At 47.6% G+C, this 22,456-nt stretch overlaps 1 protein-coding gene across 2 annotated transcripts in view; it reads left to right on the forward strand.

Annotated features, from left to right (window-relative positions):
- CTIF (CBP80/20-dependent translation initiation factor) overlaps window positions 1-22,456 on the forward strand; it is a 237,147-nt gene that overhangs the window by 171,966 nt on the left and 42,725 nt on the right. For both annotated transcript variants that reach the window (XM_006891699.1, XM_006891700.1), the window contains exon 9: window positions 17,875-18,030. In XM_006891699.1, coding sequence (XP_006891761.1) covers window positions 17,875-18,030 — 156 coding nt within the window. The remainder of the gene's footprint in view (window positions 1-17,874; window positions 18,031-22,456) is intronic.

Raw genomic sequence — 22,456 nt, forward strand, 5'->3', positions numbered from 1 at the left:
GGATGGGTGGATGGATGGGTGGATGGATGGATGGATGGATGGATGCGTGGATGGATGGATGGATGGATGGATGGATGCGTGGATGGATGCGTGGATGGATGGATGGATGGATGGATGGATGGATGGATGGATGGATGGATGGATGGATGCGTGGATGGATGCGTGGATGGATGGGTGGATGGATGGATGGATGGGTGGGTGGATGGATGGATGGATGGATGCGTGGATGGGTGGATGGATGGGTGGATGGATGGATGGATGGATGGATGCGTGGATGGATGGATGGATGGATGGATGGATGGATGGATGGATGGATGGATGGATGGATGGATGCGTGGATAGATGGATGCGTGGATGGATGGATGCGTGGATGGATGGATGCGTGGATGGATGGATGCGTGGATGGATGGATGGATGGATGGATGGATGGATGGATGGATGGGTCAATATGTGGTTGTAGACTCGAAATTATCGAGAGCAAGCCCTGTGTAGATATCCATCACAGAAACTACACATGGTTCATTTTGTTCCCACTCCCTCTGTTACAGATGTCAATTCTACTATAGGGATAAGCTGTAGACTAGAACAGGTGGTATTACTTCTTTCCAGGTGTTTTGATCCTTAGTTAGCAAGGTTAGCTGGTACTGGAAGGATGAGTTGTCCATCCATGCTACCTGCACGCATGAACCTGGACACCCATCCAGCAATTCCAAGTCTGACCAGAGAGACTTGAAACGGGGTTGTGTCTTCTGGAATATGTGTAAGCACGTGTCTACCCAGAATTCCTCAGGGTTGTTGATGGGATGGACTTGTGCACCAGGACTTGCTTGTCTTGCTTGGGAAAGGTCCACTTGGGCTGGGAACCTCCAGTCTCCATGAGACTATCCTTGTGCTGCTAACGTCCTGTCTCTGGAATCTGAGGTGGCAGCCCAGAGTAAAAGGCCACGGCAGCAGTCTGCACCAGCAGTCTTCCCCACCCAGCCCCTGATAGCCTGAAGTCCTCTATGGGCTCCAAGGTCTCCTGTTACTGGACATTCCACGGATGATTGTTCTTAGTCCTAACACATGAGGGCCATCTCAGCACTTGCTATTTCTCCCTGCGAACCCCACTTGCCCTAAGCCCTGTTTTTCTCAAAGAAGAGCAGGTGTCTGACCAGCACGATTCCTGGTTGATGTTTGACTCTGGTTTGCAGAGTTTCTCAACAACGAGCTTTATCTTAATGGTGTGGCAATGATGGGGTGATGATACTTCAACACTGAGGCATGCTGGGAAAAATGCTCTGAGGCAGAGGACGGTCTTGTGGGCCCCCTTCACTCCCCTAAGGTTTGCACTCTTGTACCTGAAGCCAGCTTCTCCCCTGTGACACAGGAATCACACACACACACACACACCACACACACACACACACACACACACGCACACACACTGGGTGAAATAGCAAGACATATCTTAACCCATTGTCCAGATGGGGCACAGCAAAGCTGAGTGACTTGCCCATGGTTTCACAGCAGGCTTGTGTCAGAACTTGGTCTGCAGACTCCTCGTGCAGTGCTCACTTGTCTGTCTGCTGGGGATACAGAACCTTCTGTGGTAGACAGAGCTGATGGACTTGGAGGGGGACCTCTCAAACCTCTCCATGCTTCTCGACCACAGTCAGTGTCACATGTCACCTGGCTTACACTTCCCCTGCCTGTAACAGAGCCAGTGCCGCCAAGGGCAGGCGGGGAGAGAGGTGCGGAGGGAGACAGGAAGGTGTCAGACACGATTGGTACCTCCAGCTCCCTGTCCTCTTTCGGCACCTGTGAGGAGCTGGCACTGTTTCCCACTGGGGGCACCGACGTGGGAGGGATTTGTCAATATCATCTGGTAAATGCAGCTGAATTATTTGTTGTCTGTGACATTCCCAAATAAGTAGTGTTAAATAAGAGTGCTAAACTGTTCACATTTAAAAATACAGTCCGACTGATGAAAGATCATTTGCTCCCAGCACTGACATCACAATCTCAGTACAGAGCAGCCGGCTCCCGAGCCCCCAGCTTTATTTTTAGCCTCTTGCGGTTTTGATTCATCACACATAAGGACATACTTCCTCTCTCCCCCACCTCCCCAAGCCCCTAAGCCTGTGTCTGTAATCCGCAAGCATGGACGGTGGCCATTAGCAGATGAAATACCTGGTGCGAGTTAAACTTCTGGTCATGTTGCCTGGTGTTGTCCACTTGATTCCAAATCAAGGAGACCCCAGGTGCACAACATAGAACTGCTCCATAAGAGTTCCAGGTCTGGTTTTATTGAAGCGTATGTCCTGTCTCTGGAGGCCCTTCTGGGTAGATTTGAACTGCCCACCTTTTGGCTAAGAGTTAAGCCCTTAATCGTTTGCACCACATGGACTTATTTTATTTTATTTATCATTTCGTGTGTGTGTGTACCGTTAAACTGCATCTGACTGGTACAGGAAGAGATTGTCCCTCCTTCTCTAGCAGAGCAGCTGGTGGATTCGAACCGCGCACCTCTGGGATTTACCACATGGACTTTATACATGGGCTTGCCACTGGTTGCAGGTTCATTTGGCACAGCTTCCTTTCTAAATCCAATGAGATAGGTGCTTGGGGCCAGATGTGTGCCATCTGCAGCCCCCCAGGAGATTCTGGAGTTAATTTTGGGGTGTCTTTCACAGGCCTGACATGGTAGTCCCCTTGTGGGGTGTGTTTCCCAACACTATTCAAATTTTTTAAAATTTTTTATTTTTATTTTATTATTTGTGTGTGCCGTCAAATCAGATCTGACTGGTATAGGAGGAGATTGTCCCTCCTTCCCTGGCAGAGCATCTGATGGATTCGAACCGTGCATCCCTGGGTTTGTAATGCAGCTTCTTGCCACTCTGCCACCAGAGCTCCCCAATTATTCAAATACTTTTGAGGCTCACTCTGTTCTATTTCCCAGTAGATGGGAAGTGTGCAAGGTTATAGCTTTAGGCAGTAGTGCTAAACTGGGCCTGATTTTGCCCCCAGCAGACAATTGGCAATGAGACATTTTTTTTTTTTTTTTGCATGGCTGGGAGGAGGGGTGCTGTTGGCATCAGTGGGCAGTCAGAAGAATGGGCATGTTGTTAACATTTTTTAATGCCTAGCTACCAAATTCCCTGCAGTCAAGTCAGTTCTGACTCATAGCAACCATGGAGGGTGGAGGAAGACTACCCAGAGCATCTCCAAGGCTATAACTCTCCATGGGAGCAGACTTCCCCATACGTCTCCTACAGAACAGCTAGTGGATTCGAACAGCTGGCCTTCCAGTGAGCAGCCAAGGCAGACACAGTTCCTCTGCCTTGTGGAGCTTGCAGTCCAAGGGGGGGAGTCACTGAGCTTATAAACCAAGTATATAACTACAAATGTGTCCGGAGGATGAGCCAACAAGATTCAGTAACAAGAGGATGGAGCATACATAGAGAAGGTAGGGGGAGCTTCTGGGAAGACAGTCATTTGGGACCTCAAGGATGAGAACATGAGCTTTTTGAAGGTCCTGTTTGGAGAGGCTTCAGAAACATAGAGAGCATCTTAGTATAAGGCAAAACCAGATGAATTTCCCTTAACCCATCACAGGAAGTATCTTGAAGGCCTCTTCTCAAATCAACCCAATTGTCATTGTTATGTGCCATCGAGTCGCTAGTGACTCATAGCGACCCTATATACAAGAGCCCTAAACGTCGTCTATCCTGTGCCAACCTCGCCGTCTCAAACACACTCATTCCCACCACTCCACTCACAGAATTGATCCACCTCATCAAGGGTCTTCCTCTCCTGCACCATCTCTCCACCCTCCCAAACATGATGTCCCTCTCCAAGGACCAGTCCCTCCTTGCAACATACCCAAAGTATGTCAGACAAAGCTTCAGAATCCTTGACTCCAAGGAGCATTCCTGCTTCACCCGCTCCAGGACAAACCTGTTTGTTCTCCTAGCAATCCATGGTATATTCAATACTCTTCTCCAGCACCACAGCTCAAAGGCATCAATTCTCTTTCTATCATCCTTATTCACTGTCCAACTCTCCAATGCATAGCACATAATTGCAAAGACTTGGTCTCCAGCCTGATGTTGTCGCTCTTGAGTACTCTTGAGAGGTCCCTCACAGCTGACTTTCCCAATGCAATTCATCTCTTGATTTCCTGGCTGCTGCTACCAAGAGTATTGACTGGAACCCAGCAAACTAAAACTGCTATCTCAATCTCTTCACCATCCATACTTATACTGCCAATTGGCCCAGTGGTGAGAATCTTTGTTTTCTTGATATTGAGCTTCAACTAGACTCCCCAAAATTCTCTTTTATACCCAGCTGAACTTTCTTCCATGATGGACAGGTGGTTAAGTACTCAGCTGCTAACCAGGTTTGAACCCATAAGGTGATGTTCAGGAGAAAGACATGGCAGACTGTTCAAGTTTGCAGCCTTGGAAACCCTATGGGGCTGTTCTAGTCCGTCTTAAGAGTAATAGGAATAGGTGTGGTTTTTAAGATTTTGCACTTTCTGCCAGATGCATAAGAGATGCAAAGAAGAGTAGGGCATCTGACAAGGCTTACAGTCTAACTAAGGGAATGAAATAGTTGTGTAGAACCAGTGCTTGCCAGAATTTCCACACAAAGTGGAGATCAGATAAGCTGTCCCATTGTACCAGGGATGGCTTCCATGTATACCTATGTCCTTGGAAGGCCAGGGAAGCAGAGATAATAGGGGCTCATTGAGTGTCTACCCTGGCCAGATGATTTTCATTCTTTGTTGTCTTCAGCCTTTTTATCCTTTCCAAGAGGAGCAAGGTGAGGCTGTGGGAGGTCTTGGGGCTTGGCCAGAATTGAGTGGGACTGCCATCTAGTCCTTTCTGACTCAAAACACCCTAGTGGTTTGCTACATTCTAAGCAGCTGTTCTTTTTTTCCAAACTTGATCTTGAACATGTCCTCAACCATGAGAAGCAGATCTAGCAGCAGAGCTCTGGCTGGGAGCTAGACACTCTTGAGTGCTGCCCATCTGGCTGCCCCTCACCCTGCCCCACAGGTGGCCCGAGGCTCCTGGGAACAACACAAGGAGCCCACCTAGTCTGCAGCCTAAATCTCAGGGCTCCTTGAGTGGGTCCAAGTGCATCCTTTAGGGCCGCCCGCAGCCCCAGGCACTGGACACAGTGAAGACATCACCAAGTCTAGATGGACAACACTGAGTGGAACAGCGTGTTTCAATAGAAGGGCAAACAGCTGATGCAAACAGCTTTCATTAAGGTCTTAGCAGAAAGTAACAGTCATGAGACAATAGCTTCCATGTCCACATCACCCTACCATCTCCAGAGAGGGCAGGGTCCTGTGTCCCATCTCCCAGACGCACAGGATGACCTCCCTCAGGGCTCTTGGACTCTGCCTCGTCCTCCACCCCATCGCCCCTGGGCTGTTCCTCCACATCACTCACCCATAGCTGTGGTAGAACTGTCGTCCAGCCGATATTTTGGGATACAGCTTGATTAAAAATGTGAATGCCGATGACAGTTGTCCTAAAGGCTAATGCCCCGTAAACGCTAACGTGACTTTTGAAGACTTCATCCGTGGCAACGTTCAGATTCGGGTGGATTTTTGGCTCTAGGCTGAGTCACTCTGGAATCCCCATTATAGGCCAGATCTTTTCTTGAGCAATTTCAAGGGGTTTTCTCAAAATCTATAAATAGTTTAATAAATGCCTGTGCAATCATCTATTTTTAACACCGGCCTTCCAGACAGTTTCAGAAGTAATTGCCACGCTCATTGCAAGTCAGCTTTTGAAAATCATTTCTTCAGCTTCTGTTTGCTCCCAAAGTATGGGCGGTGGGCCTGGCCCAAAGCATGGCCCACAGAGGCAGTCTGGCCTTTCTGGACAAGGTGACCCTCAGAGGGAGGTGATACAAATTCCCGGAAGGCTGGACTAGCTAGATTCTGGCTCCTGCACTTTTTCTTCACTGGGAATACTCTCTGGGCTTGCCTCAGTTTCTCTCAATGCAGAGTGCAAGCCTAGTTGTTGGGATGGATTTGATTCCAGCTCAGAGCCAGCTCATGTGACGGTCATACGCCAGTCTAGGCTGTAATCGTTACAGTACAGAGCAGATGGCCACATTGTTCCTCCTGAAGAGTAGCTGTTGGAGTTGAACTGCTGACCTTTCAGTTCACTGCTGCGTGTTTAACCACTGTTCCACCAGCACCTCCTTGCAGGCAGAATCATCCTTCCTATTTACCCAGACTTCTGAGCTTTCTCCAAAGGTTTTCACCCCTTCCTGCTGCCTCATTGACCCTGTAGGGGGATCAGGGAATGCTCTCTTTCTTGGTTACTGATGGGGACATGGAGACAGGCTGAGATTGCTCTGATGGCTGTATGGTGACGGTCAAGATTAGATGGTTGACCATTTGATCTTGCAGCCAGCCTGCCCCTCAGGCCAAGGCCAGGGGTGGGGGGTGTTCTCTCACATATACCCAAGGCCATAGGGTGGAGGGTGTGTGTGTGTGTGTGTGTGTGTGTGTGTGTGTGTGTGTGTGTGTGTGTATGTGACATACACACAAAGAGGGAAGGCACAGCTCAGTCCTCAGGGATTAAAATATGTCAGGCCTCACCCTACATCTGCAGAAAATATGGTTTCCAAGGTCTGCGTGCACTGGGGCCTGTGCATGCCCTTTGGAGAACTGCCTCCGTGTCCTTTATTCCTGACCCTGAGCAACCAATTCTGAGAATCAGAGAGAATCAGGGCCCTGATTCTGCAGTGGTTGTTGGGTCCTCCCTGTGGGGAGGACACTTGGAGGAACGTAAGAGTAGGAGAGGGCAGGTGGCTGGCCACTCTGTCTCCTGAGGTCTTTGCAACCTTAAGGCTAGAGAAAACTGTGGTATAACTGTGGTTCCAGCACCCCCAACCTTGGAACCCTGCTCAGAGGACCAATCCTTGTCCTCAGGTGGTGCTAATGGAAAGTGCTTGAAAATGTAAATGCTCTGTAAAAGCAGCCATATAGGTGGTGGCACCATTATGTCTATGTCAGTCCACCCTAGATGATAAGACCTGAGCACTGACACTGCTGCTTACTACGTGTCCCATTGCTGAGGGTGGTCCTGAGCTCTCAGACTCACCTGTACCTGAGGAGAGCCGTGTGCCCCTTCCTTAAGGTTTTGAAGGCCCCATGACACCTGGATTTAGGTACTTTCTGTTCATCCTGAGTCTGCCAGATCAGCCAGCCACTCTCTTCCTGCCTGGATGAAAGGAAAACTTCCAGCCTTCTGGAGGACTTTTCAAGGCCACAGCCACAGTGGGCGCGTGCTCCCCCTCGCCTGAGAAGGAGGCTTCACGCCTGCATAAGTGTGAGACAGAATTCCCACTGAATCAGCCCGGCTTCTCGGCTTCTCCTTGCTGCACCCCAGCGCCAACACCCGCCCCCCCCCCAACTCCTACAGATCAGCCGACCTGACCTGATTTTACCAGCAGAGATATTCCGAGTGCTCACACCCTGGGAAGTTTGGAGAATGTCTCCAGAATTATCCAGATGCAACTACAAGGGGCTGGTGACTGTTCCAGCCTCAGTGCGTGCCCTTTGCCCTGGGGCCAAGTGCCAGGGAGAAGGAGTGCTTAGCTATTGTCGTGAATCATCAGCCGCCAAGGGGGTCTCAGAGCAATCATTTTTATTAATCATAGTTTAATGACCAGCATTTGGGACATGATTTCCATGCTTCCTGACAAGAGCCAATTCAAGAACATTCCAGTAGTGTCATTCTCCTTATTCTTTCCGGTGGGACTGAAAGGGCTTCTGTCACCACCAACACACAGAGAAACTGGCATGGTGATCAGCAGTTTCAGGCACGTGGTGCCTGGCCAGCGTCTGTGTTTACAGTGGGCAGCTGTTGTCTCCGTCTGTGGTCTGGGGATTCGTCACAGGACCCCACCTGCCCCCAGCCAAAAAACTGACTAAGTGATCTAGGTCTGGCCAACAGGCAGCTCTGTCTCTGTGTTTGCAGTGATTGGTCCAAGGGTTGGTCATGTGCTAAGCAGAACCAATCAGAGTTCTGCCTTGAGACTTGAAAATTAGACACTAGGAAGAAAGACTCTGGCTGCCATTGGTTCCCAGCTCTTGATAACTATCTTTTCTATTGGAAGAGGAAGAGCCCAAATGGTTGATATACTGCAAAGATGCAGGAGAAAGAGAGAGAGAAAACATGCCTGACATGATTGTTTGAGCCCTGGGGCCTGGCTATACCTTCCCTCTCTATAAGCACTGCAGGCCCGAGTAGCTAATTAGAGGTTCATAAGGTTCTGTCCCTCACCGTTAAGAATCCTAGTGAATGTCCAGGGGCAGAGGAAAATGAGCAGTGAGTGGCTGGGGGTGGTGTGTGGCACCATGTGAATACATGTCTGTGTGGTGGGCCAGAAAGGTAGGGACACTCAGAGAAGGACCAACCATTCATCCCCAAACCTGAGATGTGGTCCAGGGCCCAGCGGACAGAGCTCATTTCGGAGGCTGCACCCTGTACTCACCCTCAGGGTCCCCTGCCTCTCCACATAGGAGAGGGTCAACACGGACTCTTACTGGAGCCCAAGTGACCCGCCATTCAGATTCTCACGACCCCAAAAGCCCAAGTACAGCTGAGTCCCCAGGGCCCCGTCTGGCAGCTGTGGCCGGGATGTGGCCTGACAGCCAACTGTGATGCCACCTGGCCAACACACCCCTGACTGAGGCCTTATGCACAGCTGAACGAACTTAGGTGGATGCCAGAGACAAGCACCAACTGTGAAACACCTACTGTGTGTCAGGTCCACTGCATGTACTCCCCACCTAGGACTGGGAGGTCTACCTGGATCAGAGTGATCCCAGGCCCAGGTCTCCTGTGCTGTTGCCTGGGGCCTGTGAATGAAGCCCCATGGCTGTCCCAGGATCACCACACGGGACAGACTTGCTGCTCATCTCTGCCCGACTCTGACTTCTCCTGAGAGCACTGTCACCCCACATGCAGCCCACCTGTCTCCCTGATTCTTCCTTCCTCCCGGCCGTCTGCTCCTTCTGACTACCCGGGACCCCATACCCACCACTGGTTGCAATGACCTTGTATCAGCCCCATGTGTGTCAGAATACAACTAATCTCCATAAGGTTTTCTGTGGCTCACTTTTCAGAAGTAGACTTCCAAACCTTTCTTCTCAGGTGCTTATGGGTGGACTTGAACCTCCTTGGTTCAGATCCGTTAACTGTTGGTACCTCTTAATGATCTCCAAATTTAAACACACACAAGCCATCTTTTTTTGAAAAAGTTAATTTCCTCTTTCCAATGTAACAAATTCGGTCAGCATGGACTGCTAGGAGAACAAACAGATTCAACCGGGAGAGAGTGAAGCCAGGCTTTTCCTTGGAGGTAAGGATTCTGAAGCTTCATCTGCCTTACTCCTTGTAGCAAGGAGGGAGTCGTCTTTGGAGAGGAATATCACACTTGGGAGGGAGGAGGGACAGTGCAGGAGAGAAAGGCCCTCAATGAGATGGATTGATTTAGTGACTGGGGTAATGGGGGTAGATGTGTCGGAAATTATGAGGTTGGCTCAGAATCTAGCAGAGTTCAGAGCTGTTGTACGTAGGGTCGCTATGAGTTGCAAGTGTCTCCACGGCACTTAACAACAACACAACTTCTTTTTTAAGCCCCCTAACCTGGAGCTCTGGCAGCCTAGTGGCAAGAAGCTGAACTGCAATTCCTGAAGGCACGGGGTTCGAGGCCACCAGCTGCTCCATGGGAGAAGGATGTGCAATCTCCTCCCATGTGATTGGTACCCAACAACAACAACCACCAGGTGCCAAAGGAATCCTGGTTGTTGTTGTGTGCCATACCGTAGCTGACCCTCCAGTGGGTTTTCAGAGGCAGTTAATCTCACGGGAGGAGATTGCTCATCCTTCTCCCACAGAGCAATTTGTGGACACAAACTGCGTGCCTTTGAGATTGCAGCGCAGCTTTTTGCCACTAGGCCACCAGAGCTCCCTAACTCAAAGGTTAGTAATTTGTAATTTGTTTGTTTAATCAGTTGCAAAGAAACTCTGGTAGCACAAGTACTGAGCTGTGGCTCAAATCCACCAGCAGCTTCACAGGACAGAGATGAGACACTCTGCTTTCATAAAGATTTGCTCCCTTGGAAACCCTACAGGCAGTTTTGCAAGTGTCTCCCAAGTCATTTTTGAGTCCAAATCAACTTGCTCACAAGTGGCGTTTCCAATACCTGTTGCCTAAGGAGCGAGGTAGTAGAAATGATTTGCAGTCCTCTGCCAACTGAAAGGTTGCCAGTTCAAACCCATCCTGAAGCTCTGCAGAGGGAAAAGCTTGCAATTTGCTTCCATGACGATTACAACCAAGAAAAATCTTCTGAGCAGTGCTGCTTGTCATTCTTGGGGTCACCAGGAGTCTGTGCCAACTCACGGGCAGCTCAGAGAACTATCAGTCGCTGCCTGAGGGGAAATGGCCGGGATAAATGTTTTGGTGCTGAGGAATCACTAACTGCCACTGCCATCCCTTCCAGGGCTCATCCAGCTTCTCAAGGAAAAAACAACTTCTTGCCAACAGGAAATAAAAGTGTACTTTCTTCTCCCCACTGGGAAGATGGCAACAGCAGCCACCTCTCTGGACAGAAAACAAACCCAAGTCACAGGGGAGGTGGAGGTTAGATGGGCTCATTCCCCTAACCGTTTGGTTGAAAGGTGGGGAGAGCACGATGGTGCTTTGGCAGGGGCTGGAGATGCTGTCGACTGTGACCCTAGTCTGTTAACCCCTTAATTCTCCTGGCAGTAACATCCCCCTGCTGTACCGACTGCCCGTGCCAGGCGGAGGGTAGTTTTCCCCCCTTTCCCTCTCTCTACGCAGCTGTTTTTGGCTTGGCCACACGACTCCACCATGCCAGAGTGCATGTGGTTATCCACAGTGGGAAGAATTTCCCAGCATGCCTTGGGAAACCTGAGACACTGAACGCCTTTCAGGGCTTATTGATGTGGCTGGTGCAGGAAATAGCAGTACGTCAATAAATAGTTTTAGGCAGGAAACAGGGCTTAAATGGTAGCCTTAGAGTTTGGGGAAAGGCACTAGGGGTTGCTGAGAGGGAGCCTGCCAGTCAGATGAGAGGCTGGAGCCAAACGCCAGGCTTTGAAATGGCTGCCACCAAACGGGGGCCCCTCGCTGGTTCTGGATGGAAGAGCTGAGGGTGGGGGCAGAGTTGGAGAACCAGGGAATGGCTGGTTTCCGTTGGCAGAAAGGGGCTCCTTGTTCCAAAGGAAAAACTAGCAACTTACCACATGCATGCCAAGAAGAGACACATAGGCAGATTTTTAAAGGCCTCTGGGCACGTTCACAGCCCACTTCCCCAAGGCTTGTGAGATTCACCACTACCTCTTGGTCACCCCAAGAGTTTCATTATCCTAGTAAAAAGAAAAATTATTAAAAATCAATGAAAAGGGCACAATTTGCCAATTTCTTTTCAAACCACTCCCTACCCCAATTATAAAAGGAAATGTTTACGGAAAATTAGAGGAATACAGAAAATACTAAAAGTTTGAAATATTTTTACTTTTAAAATCTGTTTACTTTTGTGTCAGCCATAAATCCACTACTGAGAAATAATTAATTAGTAACCTTTTGAATATTTGTCATCTTTTGTCCTTTAAAAAAGTGCAATATATTAATGGCTGAGATTATATAATGAAGATAGTTTTGGTTTTGCTTTTTTTCTCATCTAGCATTCCATAAGCATTTTCCCATGTTATAAACTTCTCATAAACACTCGTTTTAATGAGTACATGGCTCGTTGTTCATTTAATCATTCCCCTATTGTTGGATATGTAAGTTGGTGAATTTTCTGTACTTAGTTTCCTTGTTATGTTTCATTATTTCCTTATGATAATTACCCCGAAGTAAAATTACTAGATCAAACAATTAAGGAGGATCATTTTTAAGGGTTGTTTTGTTGTTTGGTTGTTGGGGTGGTTTTTGGTTTGGGGGAGTTATTTGTTTTTCAGAAAAGTACCAATTTTTCACTGGCCGTTCAAACAAACAAAAAAATTCATTGCTGTCAAGTCAAAACTGACTCAGAGCTCTCCCTCCAGCAAGTTTTTGGAGGCAAATCACATGGGAGCCAATTGCCCATCTTTCTTCTGTAGAACCACTGTTGGATTAGAACCACCAGAGCGGTGAACATAACAACTCCCTACAGACCTTGCCACCAGGGTTCCCTACAAGTTTCTCACTATTATTAATACTATCTATGCTTATATAGGTTACACAAAATCATTGCTTATCAGACTTCATTCTCCCCAGTGATGACAATTACTGCTTTTTGAACTTTGCAGACTGTCTTTTCATGCTTTCTTGACTATACAAAGGCATTTGACAGTGTGCATCATGACAAGTTGTGGCTGACATTGAGAAGGATGGGACTCCTGGAGCACTTGATTGTGCTCAGAGAGCAAGGGGACTTTGTGTGGTTTAGAATTAGGAAGGGGGTGTGTCAAGGTTATATTCTGTCTTCATACCTATTCAATCCGTATGCTGAGCAAACAATTCAAAAGGCAAGACTCTATGTGGAGGAATGTGGGATCAGGATAGGAGGGAGACTCATCAATAACCTGCGTTATGCAGATGACACAACCTTGCTTGCTGAAAGTGAGGAGGACTTGAGGCACTTGTAGATGATCAAGGAATGAAGCCTTCAATATAGATTGCATCTCAATGTCAAAAAAAATCACAATTCTTACCACTAGACCTATAGGCAACATCATGATGGATGGAGAAGAGATTGAAAGTGTGTCAACGACTTCATCTTACTGGATACACAGTCAACATCCTTGGTATCAGCAGTCAGGAAATCAGGAGATGCATCATACTGGGAAAGTCTGCTGTTAGGGACCTTTCTAAATTATTGAGAAGTTAATGATACCAGTTTGAGGACTGAGGTGCATCTGATTCAGGCCATGATCTTTCCTATCATTTGCTATGCATCTGAGAGCTGGACAGTGAATAGGGATGAAAGAAGAATTGATGCCTTTGAGCTTTGGTGTTAGAGAGGGCGCTGAACGGCCAAAAGAACAAACAGATATGTCTTGGAGAGGATGCAGCCGGAATGCTCTTTGGAGCTAAGAATGATGAGACTTCACCTCACATACTTCAGGCATGTTGCTAGGAGGGGCTGTTCCTTGGAGAGGGGGATGATGCTTGGAAAAGGTGGAGAGCGGACGAAGAAGAGGAAGACCCTCGACCTGGTGGGTTGACATGGTGACTGCCACAGTGGGCTCAGGAAGTGTGAAGATGGCACAGGATCGGACAGGGTTCAGATCTGTTCATAGGGTGAGTTGTACTCAACTTGATGACAGCTCCTAACAACAACAACAATTTAGTTATTGGGAAGGAGGAAGGGGGAGTATTTTCATTTACTTGTTTCCTACTGAGGCTTTACCTAATTGCTACTGATTATTTCATTTTTTAAAATATTCTCATTGGCAACTGTGACTGTAATATTAGTCTCAAGAACTAGATTATGAGGATGATATGGAGTTGGGCAGGGTTCAGATGAGCCGTTCATTCGAGAGCATCTAACAACTTTGGCTATTTCTATCTTAGCATATAAATTACTTTTTAATACCCTTTCCCCATTTGTCCATAAGTGATTTCATATCTTAACTACAAATTTGAATGATTTGTTCATGTCCTTAAAACCTTTACCCTTTGTTACATTTGTGACACATATTTTTGCCAGCATATCCGTTGTCTTTTAAGTGTGTTTACGATATTTTGATGCCGTCCTCTGTTATTTTAATGTAAAAAGCCCTTCTTGATCCAGAAATTTGATACTCGAAATTTTATTTTCTTGGTTTTTATGGTTTGTCCTCCCCCCCCCCCTTGACCGCTTTATTCCATATGGAATTCATTTTAGGGCCCAGTGTAAAGTGAGACTCTAAATTATCCCTGCCCCCCAATACTTGGACAGCTGTCCCTGAGCTGCTGCTCAAATGAATAATGCTTCCTTTCCCGCTGATTTCTGAGTGTCTTGGGATCATGTGAGAAAATCTTATGATGCCAAATTTGTTTCTACACTATCTAACAGTCCTTTCTTAACTCAGTTCCACACCTTTTCATCATTAAAGCTTTAAGGATAAGTGAAAAGTAATCTAATTCTTTCCAGGTTTGTGTTGTTTCGTGTTTTGCTACTTTCTTGTTGTTCTTTCAAGTTACATATAGGATCCTTTTTTCGAGACCCCAACCCCTTCCGTCCCACTCTCCCCAAAAAATTAAGATTTAGATTGATGTTCAATCTGTGACCAATTTCAAAGAGAACAAGCATCTTTGTTGGGTTTTCATTTAGCAGTTAACTGTGTGTTTCTTCTGTTGTTCACTCAGTTTAGTGTTGTAATTTTCTTCTTAAAAATCTTGCACATTTCTTAATACTGTCATTTAAGTCTTCATTGTTGTAATCAATGAGCTTTTGTGCATTAAAATTTCTAACTGGCTGTTCCTGTCACAAGAGAAACCTTCTGGGTTTGGTATATTAATTTTCTTTCTATAAACTAAGAAGTCGAGTTTTATTTGTTCTGGTCTTTATTAGAGTCTTCTTGAGCTTTTCCTAGATACAATCATATCAAATCATTTTATCTCCTTTCTTTCAAAAGTCATGGATGTTGCTGCTTTTTTAAAAATCAGGCCTATTGATGCAATATATTTCCAGTTTTTCTCATGCCTATTAATTAGCTTTAGGATAGGTTAAAATATTTGTGTTGTTCTGTGTTAGCCTATTTTTCTTTCAAGTTATGTTTTGGATCCTTTTTGGTACCATTTTTGTGTCTCTCGGATAAAATAAACTTGATTAGAAGGGCTCTATTTGTTAGTATTTCATTTAGGACTTTCATATCTATTTGAATTAGAAAGGTTAACCTGTAAACTTCTTTTCTGGATCTCATTGTAAGAGATAGCTCTTTTGTAACTTCATTTTCTTTTATGATTTTAAGTCTATCCTGGTTTTCTTGTAAACTCTTTAAGATTTGTAATAGTTTTCTTTTGGAATAATTTTACTTCTTTATTTTATTTCATAATTTCCTTTTTCTGTTTTCTAATTCATTAATTTGAAGTTTTATCTGTATTGTGTCTTTTCCTCTGTTGTCTTAGTGATTGGTGAATGTTTGAGTTGAATGTTTAGTTCAGCACTGTCCCATGCAGTAAGTATACTCTGACATAAATTTATAAATCTGATAGATTACATATCTAATTTTAAATTTAATGCTTTTTGTTCCTTTATCTGGTGTGTCCAAATTTTCAACATTTCATCAATACCTTTAAAATAAGAAGCTTATCGCATTCTTTGCATATTTCATCTTCAAAATCAGTGCATCATTATCCCTAAGGAGCTCCGGTGGCCTGGTCTATGGGGAGTTGCACTGCTAAACCACAGGCAACACGTCTCCAGCGGTTCGAATCCACCAGCAGCTCTGAGGGAGAACGTTACATAGTCCCCTCCCGTGCTACTTAACAGCCTCTCAAAACTAGCTGGAGGGTCACTCCTGAGATGGTTCCCACTTGTGGCAATGAGTGTTTTTTGAGTTTCAGTTGAGTGTATTCCAGCTCATCGTGACCCAGTACGACAGAGTAGAACTGCCCCATAATGTTCCCAAGACTATGAACTTTATGAAAGCAGGTTACTTCCTCTTTCTTCTATGGAGCAGGTAACGAGTTGACATCATTGACCTGTTTTCAGCCAAGCACTTAATCACTGTGCCACTAGGACTCAGGGTTTACACCTGAGTGCATGTCTGATTTGCGCGGCCACATTTTTGGTGCTCCTTGGTCATTTGGAGGCAACCAGGAAAGTGAAAGGCATTCATTTGTCCCTTCATTCTTCCTCCTCAACAATTCTCTCTCCTCCTTCCTCTATGTGCATAAGCACATCCAGGTTGAGGTCGCATAGGTACAGATGACATTTTCTTCTCTGATCAGATGCAGTGAATTCTTTTCATTCCAAACCCTGGTACCCATTAGGCCAAGTCTTCTCCCTAGAGAGTGTTGGTCACTAGTATCATACCTCTGAAAACACTGTCCCACGGACTACTCCTCCTGCCTCCTGGTCCACCTTTCTGTCTCCACTGGGAGCTGCCTGCAAACCCAGGGAGGGAGCAGAAAGAGCACGAGGCTGGAGCTGCAGACTGCCTGTCTCTCACCCCCAGCTTTTGGTCTTCGGGATCAGGGGTTAAGTTGCCCTGAGCTACAGGATTTCTTGGTGTCAGCACCTAAGTTAACGGTATTCCCTCCTGACTCTGATGAATGTTCATTTCCTTGTCAGTGTTGTGGGGCTTTGTTCTTCCGTGCGTGCCTTCTCAGGTATTTTACAGTAGAGTCAGGTATCAACAGGTGGGCACCGTCTTTACTCCCAAGTTAGTTCTTTATAAAGACATAAACTGTGATTTTCAGTCACCGTCGCATGTTGGACTCACCTGGGAACTTTCAGGAGTAACCAAGTCCAGCTTAACTCTGCCGATTACACAGGTTCTCTGCGCAGAGCCCAGGCCTCGGGGTTCTAGGCCCGGCTACACAGGCTTTTCACGTGGATCCCAGGCCTTGGGCTCCCAGGGGTCCTCAAGTGCACCCTGTGCAGCTGGTGGGAGCGTCCAGCTCTGAGAGCAGGGGGCGGGCTGGCTTCTTATTCCAGGAGTGGTGTGACTTGAGTGGAGTCTTTCAGCCATTTCATCCCTCAGTTCTTCTGTTTTTACATGAGCGAGAATACCTCTCCTTTCCTGATCACATTAGGTTTTTGAGGGACAACAAAAGTTTAAAGAGAGTGGAATTGCCTCGGAATTTTTTTATGTTAAGGCCAGCAGTATCGGGGCCCTTTCACGGGTTCTGAAGTAGAAGACAAGGGTCATTCGTTCATTCATTCTCTCTCTGAAAATTCATTGCTGTTGAGTCACAAACAACTCTTGGTTGACCCTCTAGAAGGGTTTGGGAAGTTGTAAACCACTGAGGAGGAGATGGTGCATCTTTACCCCCACCCCCTACCCCGAGCTGCTAATGGATATGAACCACCTTTGTGTCTGTAACACAGTTCCCTATGGAATGAACACACCATCTGGAGCCTTGACTACCCCCTGGCAGTTGCGAAGGCTCTGTGATTGGGAGGGGACGCAGAGTTATCTAGGCACTGGGCATCCATGCATGTTGTCCTTGGCTAAGTCCAATGGACTCTTCAAGGAGACCCACCCTGATTCAGATCCCACAATGAGAGACAAAGAACAGAAAGCCATGCAGCAGCAAACCCCAGTTATACCCAGGGAGAGGCAGTAAGAAGTGATGGCCTGAAATCTGCAATCAGAAGGGGACTTCTTAAAACACAGAGGGCGATAACATCATCATTATCATCATCATCATCATCATCACCATTATTATCATTATTAATTATTATTAATGCGTAAGAGTGAGTGAGCCTCTAAGCCCCCTGCAGGCAGATGCAGTAGCGTGTGCCTTCAGCCCAGTGCTGGGGCTCAGACCAATTGCTAACTATGTTTCTGAGCATGATCTGGCTGCCTCTCCCGTGTGGAGGGCATGATTTGGGGGCTCCTGAAGAGAAGGACGGTACCCAAGAGCAGCCACGGGGGAAGGTCGTTTAGCCAGGAGGAGTGGAATGCGGGAGCAGGTGAGGGTGTCTGCCTCCCTGCCTCACTTGTCCTGATGAAGGAAGGAGGCTCACAGCAGACCTGGCAATGCCCAGAAAAAAGGAAGCTGTGGCCTCAATCTGAAGGCCAAGGTGGGCTCACTGGCTGGGGGTGGGGTGGGTGTGGCACTACCACTTCAGTCGTGGGGACCACCCCGTGGACGCCGGGCTGACCGCTCCCTTTGTCTCCACAGGAGGACTTCACGGTGCGCGAGGAGCTGCAGCAGCAGGACGTGGAACGCTGGCTGGGCTTCATCACGTTCCTGTGCGAGGTGTTCGGCACCATGCGCAGCAGCACGGGCGAGCCCTTCCGCGTGCTGGTCTGCCCCATCTACACCTGCCTCAGGGAGGTAAGCAACACCTGCTCCGTTCCGAGTCCGTCCAGTGAAACTCACCTCGCCTCACTCACCTCACTTCCGAGCCCCCTAAGGCTTGTCTCACCCACAGAACGATCTGTCCTTTGCTACAGGGAACTCTAACCCCCTGTAGCTCCTGCTGTCTAAAGCCTGGTGTCTATTTGCTGCATTTATGTGCAGAAAAAGAGCTCCCAGAAGCAAGTGATGTTAACTCAGCCTCTGGGGATTCCTCCTCTAGTGCGTTGCCTATAGCAGGGATGTCCCGATGTTATTTGAAGGAACGAAACGTTAGGTTGCATTTATTTTTTATTGAATTCTTTTCAAAACCATGTTTGCTTCTAAGTGTCACTTGAAAAGGAAGATATAAGGATAATCAAGAGATTTTTAAACAGCAAGAATTTCCAAGATCGGGGTGGGGAGGGAGGGGAGTGTCTGGCACTTGCCTCACCAGATCGAATAATGTGCTTGTTGAGGGGACAGGACTGGAAGGGCCCAGACGTGGGATCTGGAAGCTCAGCTGTTGATTGTCGGTGTCCCAGGTGAAAAGTTGGTGACTTAGAATAGAGCAGAGTGAGGAAGACGGGAAAGGCTTGAATCCACACACATTTTCTAAGTTCAAGCCACGAAACTTGTTGCTGGGAGGTGAAGGGCACAAAGTGATGTGGACTCTGCCATGTTAATTACCTGCTGGACATCTCTGGGGACCTGTCCCTTATAGTACTTAGATAGAAGAGTCTGAAAACTGGAGTCCCTGAATGGTGAAAAAAATTCATGCACTTGGCTGTTCACTGAAAGGTTGGAGTTTGGATCTGCTGACAGGTGCTTCAGAAGCTGGCCGTCTGCATCAGAAAACTTGGCCATGGACAGCACAGTGGTACCCTAATATACAGGGTGTGGCCAGGTGTCAGAATTGATGCAGCAACCCCTGAGTTTGAGGTTTTTTGTGTGTTTTTTTTTTAATTTATTACTACTTTCAATGAAAATTTACAGAAACTTTGGATTTCCATTCATTCACTGTTGTACTTTTATCCCCTTCCAAACCTCCCCCCAGTACGCTACCCTCTTGGGAAAGTAAAAGAAAAATTCTTTCATTGTTTCACAATCCCTCCCCCCAGGTCCACTCCCCTATGCAGCCTTTGCTCTAGACACCTGTCATGATAAAAATACCTAATCACATATCCCTTGTAAACAGTGTTCTCCCTCATCTGTTTCAATGCAGTATACGTTATTGAACCCATCTTTCTCAGTCTCCCCCCAACCCTGAGATCAGTCCTGTTTTACAATAATGGCACCATGTAGTATTTGTCCTTTTGTGACTGAGGTATTTCACTCAGCATAATGTCTTCCAGGGTCACCCATTTTTAATAATATTGCATGAGTTCTTTGTTTTTCAATGCAGTGTAGTATTCCATTGTGTGAATATACCACAGCTTCTCTATCCATTCGTTTGTTGATGGACACTTAGGTTGTTTCCAACTCCTTGCTCTTGTGAACAAAGCCGCGATAAACATGGGTGTGCGTCTGCTTGGATGTCATCTGCTTGTGACATCTGCTTGGATGTCAGTTATGGTCTCTTTGGGGTATATTCCCAGTAGTGGAATTTCTGGGTCAAATGGTATCTCTCTTTGCAACTTTATGAGAAAGCGCCATACCATTTTACACTCCCAACAGTGAATAAGGGTTCCAGTTTCTCCACAACCTCACCAGCATTTGTTGCTTGCTGTTCTGTTAAATTTTGCTATTCTGACTGGGGTGAGATGATATCTCATAGTTGTTTTAACTTGCATCTCTCTTAGAGGTAGGGATTTTGAACATATCTTCATGTGCTTGTTAGCCATCTGAATGTCTTCTTCAGTGAAGTGTCTGTTCATATCCTGTGCCGATTTACTGGATTATTTACGTTTATCTTGTTGTGGTGCTCGAATATTTTATAAATTCTGCATAGAAGTCCCTTCTCTGATATGTCATTACCAAATACTTTTTCCCAGTCTGTGGCTTCCCTTTTTACCCTGTTGGAGAAGTTTTTGGATGTGCATAGGGATTTGATTCTTAGAAGGTCCCATTCATCTATTTTATCTTCTCCTGGTTGTAGGCTGAGTTTGAGTTTTGAAGGAGTTTTGAAGGAGGTCAGCACTCAGGATATGCTGTCTGGAGTGTCAGTGTGCACATGGCTCTAAAGGCCAGGGATGGACAGAGTCCTCCAGGAAAATAGTCTAGACAGAGGAGAGGAGCCCACTGAGGAAGCTGAGGGGTGGTGGCCAGGGAGGCAGGATGCCAGCTGGAGGGTGTTGACTCAGAAGTTTTGAGAGAATGAGTGATAGTTATCAGAGAGACCCCTCGATAAGACCCTGAATCAGCCCCCCATGTCACATGTACTGTCCCTTTGAGTCCTCAGCAACCCTCTGGTAAAGGCCAGGACCAGGGAGGGAGAGTCACTAGGGAATGTGGACAAAAGCGAACAAGGACCAGGACAGAACAGTGTCCTGGCTTGGGCACCCAAGACATCACTAGGGACCATGGTTTCAGAGGGAGAAGCTCTGGAGGCAGGCAGGACTGTGTTGAGGGGTCAAGGGAGGAGAGAATGTGAGTGTGGACACATCTTTTGAGATGTCCCCTCCTTGCCTGCAGTGGACCTGCCCCACCCCCACCGCCAGCCTTGTTCTAGGGCAGTGACCTCAATGTCCCCACACATTCACTCTGCATGACCTGGACACCTCCTGGTGTTGCCGTCACCTTCTCCCCTGGCAGGAAGCAGGCTGGAGCTGAGTACTGACCCAGTATGGGACACTCTCAACACTGCCTGAGGTGATGCAAGCCCGGTGTGAGATTGGAGGTTTGCAGAGACACAGAGCCACGCGCGCACGCGCGCACACACACTTGTTTGCTTATGTCAGACAGCTCAGGTGACGTCACCAACACAGCCGGGCCCTGGGCTCCTGGTCAGATGGCAGAGTAACAGTGTCACCTGTGGCTTTCATCATTGTGGGAAGAGAGGCCAGAGCCCTGTGTGCCCAGCTGCGTGCTTGGGGCCATGTAGGGGTGTGGTGAAAGAGCATCATCCCTGAGGTCAGGCTGCCGTTTGGGTTCAAAACCTGTCCCTGAGTTTTATTTTAACTATGTCATTTTTGAGGACAGTTTATCTGCTCTGGATTTTGGTTTCCTCCTTTGCGAAAGAAGGAGGATCCCGTCGCTTTCTCAGCAAGGGCTGCAGTGTGGAGAGGATGCTGTGGACACAGGCCTTTGTGCTGTGCGGGGCCCCGCCCAGGGACACATGGCTGGTCCATCTGTTGCTCCTGATCTCCTAGCCCCATGCTCTTTCCAGTAGAAAGCACAGCTTCCTAAAACTCCAGATGGACATGCACCAGGGTGCCGAGATGTCTCAGCAGCCTCTGTGGAGAATTTGCCACTTTCCCAGCTCCCTGCAGACACTCTGCAGTCTCCTGTGCCTCACTGACCACCTTCAGCTCTGACTTGACTTCAAGGTCCAGCCAGCTCCCGGCAGTTTCTAGAAGCCAAAAACACTCCTTCAGCCTTTCTCTGTGCTGGAAATGTTATGTGCCGTCAAGTCAGAACTGACTTAATAACTGAGCCTCCAACAGGTTTTCAGAGGCAGTAAATCACACAGGAGGAAAGTGCCTATCTTTCACCCACAGAGCAGCTGGTGGGTTCAAACCATGAGCCTTTGGGTTGGCGGCACAGGTCTTTACCACTAGGCCACCAGAGCTCTTGTGCTGGAAAAAGTATTGGGAGGTTTTCTCCCCCCAGGGACTGTGCAGATCGCTGACTCCAAATCCAGAGCTCCCACTAGGCCTGGAATGCTCTCGATGTCCCCTAGCCCCACTTTTCAAGATGCTGGTTCAAGTCCCAGGTCAGGCCTCAAGCCCCTCAACACACATGGCTGGAGATGTACCCCAGAGCCCTCCTGCTCAGACATGGTCCTATAGGCCTGCACCCACCTCTTCTGCAGGCAGCACCCCCAGGATGTACACTGACCACTCTGATGGGAAGTGTGTCTTTAGAACAAGTCTGGGAGAACTCCAGAGCCCCCTCAACCAGGCCCAGTCAGCTCACATGCATTCTGGGCCCTCCCTTGGTCCGCTCCCTTAAATCTGGGGGCTGTGCTCATGTGGCCTGTCCCCCATAGTGAGGCCATCAGCTGGCTGAGACGTGCCCTGCCTGGAGCATCGCCCCAAGCACTTCCTTCTGGCTCAGACATAGCCCAGTGCACCTTCCCTGGGTGACCCCGAGTTCACCTTCCCTGAGTTACCCTGTCATCCAGGTTTCCTCATCCTGGTCCCAGCCAGGCCTCATCAGTGACCGTCCACAATGACCCCACCTCACTCCTCCCTTTCCACTTTCTTTTAATTAACAATGGTGCCAGCTCATTTGCCATGAGATAGGTATTGTCCAGAGAGCTTTA

The sequence above is a fragment of the Elephantulus edwardii genome, unplaced genomic scaffold (assembly GCF_000299155.1).
Source record: "Elephantulus edwardii isolate Elephantulus edwardi_28Jun2011 unplaced genomic scaffold, EleEdw1.0 scaffold00103, whole genome shotgun sequence".
NCBI lineage: Eukaryota > Metazoa > Chordata > Mammalia > Macroscelidea > Macroscelididae > Elephantulus > Elephantulus edwardii.